Genomic DNA, 7,815 nt, shown 5'->3' with positions numbered 1-7,815 from the left:
TTCCGAAACAGCCTTCGTATTTCCTAACGAACGTTTGGGTTGAGCAGTCCAACACGAGTCGACCGCCTCGAAGAGACGTGTACACTTACGCTTTGTTTGGTTGGAGGGAATGGAAGGGATGGAAAGGGGGGAATGGGAAGGGAAGGGAAGAGAAAGGGAAGGGAAAGGAAAGGAATAGAAAGGAATGGAAAGAGTTGATTAAAAAGTTTGTTTGGATAGAAAGGGAAAGGAAGGCAATGGAATGGAAAAAAAGACTAAAAAACACATGAATTTAGAAAGAAGGGAAAGAAAAGGAGGGGTAGTGTGGGAATAAAAAACACTTCCACTTACCTTTCTTTCCTTTCCTTCCTAATCCGTCCGATTTGGGAGGGAAGGGATTTACACTAAACAATCTCTCTATTTCCTTTCCTTTCCTTTCCCTCCCCTTGCATTCAAACACGTTTTGCCCCTTTCCCTCCATTCTAATTAGCCAACCAAACAAAGGAGGGATTGCTCAATCCCTCCCTTTCCCTCCTACCAAACAGGCCCTTAATGGTATATTTCTAAGTATCATTGACGTATAAAATATTACTTTAGTGACATCTGGGCTCCTCTCAGACCCCGAGAGGATGCATGCACAATGGCTCAAGGCCGCTGCCCTCAGCACCAATGATGGCCTCGTCTCGGTTTCGTCCTGCATGCTGGGTGTGAGCACAGTTAACCAGTCTGTCAAGGCCACCGTTGTCTCCGGCCTTGCCAGCCTCATTGCCGGAGCGTTAAGAATAGCCATCGGTGAGTACATCTCCGTCTACTCCCAAGTCGACATCGAGCTCGCTCAGATGAAGAGGGAGAGGCTGTTGAGGCAACGGTTAGTGTGCAGTGAGAGGAAAGTTGACAGACTTTCCACTTATGCAGCAATTTTTCCTTTGTTGCTTCTTTCCTTTGTTGTTCCCGCCCGTTCCCCTCCATTATATGTTTGTAAGGTGAACCACCAAAAAAAAAAGAAAGAATGAAAAAGAAAAAGAGGACTGGCTTTGTTCTCCCGTGGATGTAGGCAGCAATGGCCGAACCACGTTAACTCTGGTGTTTGTGTAAAATTGTCGTCTTTCTTGAATATTTGACATGGTATCTGAGCAGCGTTACGATGGCCGATTCTTGATTTAATCATCCCGTCCATTCATTGTGCATTCTAATTGATGACTCAATGATCCAAACGAAGAATTGAGGGGATTAGGTGTTCTGCCGAAAACAGAGGACCAGCTGCTTGGAGAATCATCAATTCCTACATTCTGCTGAAGGGATCAACCATCGATCAAGGATTATACTGCTTCCGCCTCAATCCCTATTGGCTGAAGCCAACGCCCAAATCATCGTTTTTTTTTTCTCTTCGCCTATTACCATCGGCTCCAGCAAATGATCTGAGAAAGGTGTTCTGCTGGAAAACAGAGGACCGGTGGCTTGGAGAAACACCGACTGCAATTATTGGGAAGAGGAAATCAAGCACAACTTCTCTCCTCCCATGTTTTTGATCGGAGACAGATTTAGAGCTGAAATTTGGGGTGATTATTCCTTAGCAACTTGGCTATCATTTGACCAATTTTCGTAGCGATTGGAATTATTGGTGATTTTATAAAATTCTCTGAGAATAGCTGACTTTTGAGCATTGCCAGTCACAGCACCGTCTGCAGTTTTTCTTGTTAACGTCTACTCCACCTGCTCGGGTGGATACGGACAGCAGACACCAAAGAAAACAAAGATCTCGTGCTCCTCCCTTCGTCCTGCTTGCCTTTGCAGAAAGGGGAAGCCAAGAAATTTCAGAGAAGAGGGAAGGAAGCGACCCTTCTTTTCCTTGCTCATCACACCACTGATCTGAAGCACGCAGCCTCACTCGACATTGAAGACGTGGGCCAATAGTTGTTCTTTTATCCAAGAAGCAAGGGGTAGTCCATCTTTGTTTTGTCATGGCGTTCAACACAGAAGCACATCCACCTTCATTCCCACCAAATCATTATGATGGTGGATCCAGCACTGCCAGAGTAGTGACTCAAGAAAATCATCCACTTAAGATCACAACGACTCTTTTTTTTGGCACCGACTACATCAGCTGGTCCAAGGCAGCAAAGCACTTTCTAAGTGGTAAAGGAAAAGTCGGCTATATCACAGGTGCGATACCTGAACCTGCTGATCCTAAGCATGCACAAAGGGAGTCTGAAAATGATATGGTTATGTCTTGGATATACAATTCCATGGATCATCAAATCAGTAAGGGGCTTATGTTCAAGAAATGTGGGATGCCGTTAAATAAGTCTACGGTGAGCAAAGCAACACCACCCGTATCTACGAATTGCAAAATGAAATCACTAGGTTTATGCGTCAAGACAAACCATTTAATGTATATGTGGGTACTCTTTGAGGGACGTTTGATGAAATGTTTATGTATCGACCGCCCACTATTGATATCAACAACAACAATGTCTTGAAGAAGACAAAATTTTTAAACTTCTTGGTAGGCTTAGTCAAGATTATGAACATCTTCGCAGCCAAGTTCTTATGATGACCCCCTTCCATCATTTAATTTTGTTTGTGTTATGATCCAACGTGAAGAAACTCGCAGAAAATTGATGATTTGCAGCCCTATTATATTCAATGACAAACCTACTGAGCATCCAGACAAAGTTGCATATCTTTCTAAAGGGCAAGATCCATCAAGAAACAAATCATCGACTAGGTCTACATCTCATGTTCAGCTTAAAAATTGATCTCGCTTCAAGTGCACTTATTGTCATAAACTTGGCCACACGCATGACAAATGCTAGGGCCTCGTTGGCAAGCCTCCACATGACAAAGGAGTTTCTCAAAAGCCAAACAAAGAGGACATGACAGCCCACTTTGTCACTAAAGAAGAGATTATGAATTTTTTTTCTCAAATGACAAAGACAAATTTGGTATCATCTCAACCAATCTCTGATGCAGTCAACACGGACGATCCATGTACATCTTTTGCTTTGTCTTTACATTCTCCTATCATAAATTGGGTAGTCAACTCCGGCACCAGCGAACACATGACCAACCAGCTGACCATCTTAAAAAAAATTTAAACTTGTTTTTACTACTAATGGGTCGACAATGTGGGCTGCTGGCTCAAGTCGGATGAAATTGCTTTGAAATGGAAAGGACCCTGAAGTTCTTTATATTCCTAATCTTTCTACTAGTCTTCTAACTGTAAGCAAGATTACTCTTACTCATAACTGCCTTGCAATTTTCTCGGCTAAGGATATTGTTTTCAGGACAAGGAATCGAAGAAGGTGATTGGTAGAGGCGTTCAATGCGGTGGCTTATATTTTTTAGATTCTAAGATTTTTGCTTTATTTAATCATGCTTTCTCTACTGAACAATTTGGTTTGTGGCATTCTAGATTAGGTCATGCTTCTCGTAAAATTGTTTGAACATTATTCCCTCAGTTATCTATTTCTACAAAATCTTGTGATGCTTGTGAATTCACAAAGTCTACTCGCTTGCCTTTTAATAATGTTGTCGAATGTAGCTCTATATTATTTGATCTTGTTCATTTTGACGTGTGGGGTCCCACTCCACTCGATTCTATATCTGGATTTCGATACTATATGACATTTATTGATGATAAGTCAAGGGTAACATGGATATATTTTTTGAAACACAAGGATGATGTTTCTGAAATTTTTTCAGAATTTCTATCAAATGATTTTGACTCAATTTGGGATAAAGATCAAACATATTCGTTCTGACAATGGTGGTGAGTATCTTAATGAAGTATTGCAGGATTTTTTATCACAAAAATGAATATTGTCTCAAACGACATGTACAGGCGCACCACAACAAAATGGTGTCGCTGAAAGGAAGAATCGTCATCTTCTGAATGTCGCATGTGCTTTGATGTTCCACATGAATATGCCAGATGAATATTGTGCAGATGCCATAGCTACATCATGCTACATAATTAATCGTCTTCCTAGTGTGAAACTTAACAATATGACCCCAATGGCAATTTTGACCCTACAATATGTCTCTGTCAATCATTTGAAAGTGTTCAGGTGCAAGTGCTTTGTTCATCTTCAACAGCAGTTTTGAAATAAGTTAAAAAAGTGTGTCATCAATTGTGTCTTTGTTGGTTATTCCACTTCCAAAAAAGGTTTTTAAGTGTTTTGATCCTACCACTAAGAAGTTGTACATCTCAAGGGACGTGAAATTCTTTGAAGACGAGCATTTCTTTTCTACACCAGTTCATTGTGAGGGGGAGATACAGAGTCATAGTAACCACAACCACAATGAATTTTGCCAACAGTCTACTCCCAAGACTTTTTTTTCCTGTTTTTGATGGCTTCAATTCCAGCACCCTTCCTCCAATTTATTACCCTGAAGTGAGTAGTCTTGAACCTCAAAATTGCGAATCAACCACCTTGAGCCCACAAAGCCAAACTATTGACAATAGCATACCTGGAGGAAGAAGAGGATCTAGAGTGATAGGACCACCCTCTAGGTTTAGTGATTTCTATCCGTTCTATTCCAATCTTGCTTACTCTAGCTCCAAACATCCCATTGAAAAATACATAGACTTTAGTAAATTGTCAACCAAGTACTAGAACTATGTATTCAACTCGTACTCTCTCCATGAACCTTCAACCTTTCAGGAAGCTAGTCTTGACCTTGAATGGTAAAAAGCCATGAATGAATAGTTAACAGTCTTAGAGAAAAATCAAACTTGGACTATAGTTCCTTTGCAAGATAGAAAGAAACCTGTGGGATGTCGGTGGATATACAAAATAAAATACAATAGTAATGGCAGTGTGGACAGATACAAAGCCAGATTAGTTGCAAAATGATACACCCAACAAGAAGGTATTGACTTCACAGAGACCTTCGCCCTTGTTGCTAAGATGAACTCTATTTGTATCCTTCTATCAGTGGCAGCAAATAAAAACTGGGACTCATTTCAACTTGATGTCAATAACGCATTTTCGCATGGGAATCTAGAATAAGAAGTTTATATGGATCCACCGCAAGACGTCAAATATCAGTCTGGTTATGTTTGCAGACTCAAAAAATCTATCTATGGGCTAAAGCAGTCTCCACGTGCATGGTTCTCAAAACTCAGTAGTGTACTCATTGAGATCGAACTTAAGCAAAGCACTGTAGACTACACTATGTTTGTCTCTCGCTCCCAGCAAGGTGTCGTTATCTTATTAGTACATGTCGATGACATTATTGTTACATGAGAACGTAGAACAAATGAAGAAAGTCAAAGCCATATTGCACCACAAGTTTGAAATTAAGGATTTAGGGAAATTGAGATCTTTTTTGGGTATTGAAGTCGCACATTCGAAGGAAGGCATTTTCTTATGTCAAAGAAAATACACATTGAATCTTCTCAAAGAAATAGGATTCCTAAGAGCTAAGCCGAGTTCCACTCCTCTTGACCTCAACTACAAAATTAGAAAAGACAATGGGAAACCAATTCAAGATGTTCAAGGCTTTTAACGACTTATCGGAAAGCTAATTTTAGTTAACTGTAACTCAGCCGGACATCACGTTTGCAGTCAACATGATAAGCCAAGTCATGCAAAGTCCACGGTCTATACATTTGGAAGATATTCATCGTATTCTCAAATATTTAAAGGCAAGTCCAGGAAAAAGGAATTTTAATGAAACTGAACAATAACCTTGAAGTGATTGGATACACCGATGCAGACTGGGCTAGAGATCAGAGTGATAGAAAGTCTACCACCGGATTTTGTACTATGGTGGGAGGTAACTTTGTCGCATGAAAAAGCAAAAAGCAAAATGTGGTGGCTAGATCCAGTGCAGAAGCCGAATATAGAGCTATGGCCACATGTGCCAGTGAACTTGTATGAGTCAAAGCGCTTCTTCTTGGTATGGGAATCAAAATTGATAAACCTATGAATCTCATGTGCAACAACATGGCAGCCATTCATATTGGTGCAAATCCAGTGTTCCATGAACGCACTAAACATGTCAAGGTTGATTGTCATTTTCTTCATGAAAAAATTCAGAACAAAACCATATGTACTCCTCATGTTGGTACCCAACATCAATTGGCAGATATATTTACTAAAGCCCTAGGAAAGGAGCGCCATCAATGGAATACTAGCAAGTTGGAACAGATCGACATCAGCTCTCCAACTTGAGGGGGAGATTGTTGAGGCTACGGTTAGTGTGCAGCGAGACTTTCCTCTTGTGCAAAAATTTTTCCTTTGTTGCTTCTTTCCTTTGTTGTTCTCATCCATTCCCTCCATTATATGTTTGTAACGTGAACCACCAAAAAAACAAGAATGAAAAAAGGAAAAGAGGTCTGGTTTTGTTCTCCCGTGGATGTAGGCAGCAATAGCCGAACCACGTTAACGCTGGTGTTTGTGTGAAATTGTCGTCTTTCTTCAATATTTGACAGAGGCGTCATGCCGATGAAGAGAAGGAGCAGAAGAAGAAGGAGAAGCTGCCGAGCCCTTTACAGGCAGCCGGCGCATCGGCATTGGCATTTGGCATCGGGGCAGCTGTGCTGTTGCTGGTTGGCGCATTCATCAAGCAATGATCGGCGAGGGTGGGTGTGGTCTCTGGTGTCCCAACCATAGCTCTGGCTCTCTTTGGCTGGATCGCCGCTAAGTTCGATGGTTTGTCAGTTGGAAAGTTGATGGTTCGTGCTTTTATTATTGGATTGGCTGTCATGCTTGTAACTTTTGGGGTGCTTAAGCTTTTTGGTATGGCCTTCGAATGGGACATATCTCAATCGGCGTAGTTCAGCTCTACCATGATCTAGAGGAGGGGTGGAGGAAGGGGTGCCCACCTGGGCCATGGCCCCACCCCAGTACATGGAAAAAAATTTATATTTAAAAAATTAAAAGTTTTTAGTTTGGCCCGACCCGCCGCAATGTCTTGCCCTACCCTATATCGAAAATCTAAGAAAAAAATGCAGCCCGCCCTCTCTCTCGATCGCTCCCTCCCTCCTTGGCCCATAGTTTAGGCGATCGCTGGCCCTGCCCTCTCTCTCATGCACTCTCTCTCGCTCCCTCCCTCCCACCCTGACCCACAGCACAGGCGATCGCCCCTTCGGTCTTCTTCGCGAAAGAAAATCAAGAATCTAGTTTTTCCATTTGCCTCTGATAGATTCTGCCAGCGTATGGTGTCCCGCAACTGTTCTTGGTTGTTGGCACTTGGCCAGACCAGACAGATACTTCTATAATCTGCGTCGTCTTGTTTTTTCCATTGTTTTGCAGTCGGTTGCGATCGTGAGATGATCATGGGTATGCCTTAATGGGTTTCTTCTAACCTTGATGTGTATCTATGTGTTTCTTGAAGGTTTGTTCAAGGAAAAGTCTGAACTTGGTGCAACATTTTTGGAAGGTGGATAGAGGGTAAGCAGAACTGCAGAAGGGTTTGTGAGTTTCATGTCGATCAATTTAGAATTCATTGGATGGTTGGAGTTTTTGATCTAGTTAGCCCTTCTCGTTCTTCCTCTTGCTGAGTTTATCTTCTGCTTTCAGAAACCTAACTTCACTTACCGTTCAATCTCCCCCCCCCCCCCATCAAATCATCGGTCGATTCCTGGTGGCTCAAGATCGATGTCTCATGTCTGATGTTTTTTGTTTTCTCTTGATGATGAATGATGTGGCCTGTGTGATGTGCTTTCTTTTGTTGTGTTCAGACTGTTTTGCTTTGATCTGCTTGATTGTTTCTTTTTAGATTTGGTTAATTGGTTCGAATTTATCAGTTTGGTGGCCCACAGCCCACTGTTTTTCGTTGTTTGTGTCTCTGTTTTTTAATATCATTAGGCATTAGCTTCTAGTT

The 7,815-nt window shown here is 41.7% G+C and overlaps 1 protein-coding gene across 1 annotated transcript; it reads left to right on the top strand.

Moving 5' to 3' along the window:
* Positions 1 to 608: 608 nt before the first annotated feature.
* On the top strand, positions 609 to 6,562 carry LOC116267000 (vacuolar iron transporter homolog 1-like). The gene is made up of 2 exons (XM_031648544.1): positions 609 to 962; positions 6,422 to 6,562. Exons 1-2 carry the CDS (start codon positions 609 to 611, stop codon positions 6,560 to 6,562), a joined length of 495 nt encoding a protein of 164 aa, XP_031504404.1.
* The last annotated feature ends 1,253 nt before the right edge of the window (positions 6,563 to 7,815 follow it).

This window comes from Nymphaea colorata, chromosome 13 (assembly GCF_008831285.2).
Source record: "Nymphaea colorata isolate Beijing-Zhang1983 chromosome 13, ASM883128v2, whole genome shotgun sequence".
Classification (NCBI taxonomy): domain Eukaryota; kingdom Viridiplantae; phylum Streptophyta; class Magnoliopsida; order Nymphaeales; family Nymphaeaceae; genus Nymphaea; species Nymphaea colorata.
The sequence above is the reverse complement of the archived record's forward strand: the minus strand, read 5'-3'. Positions and strand labels throughout refer to the sequence as shown.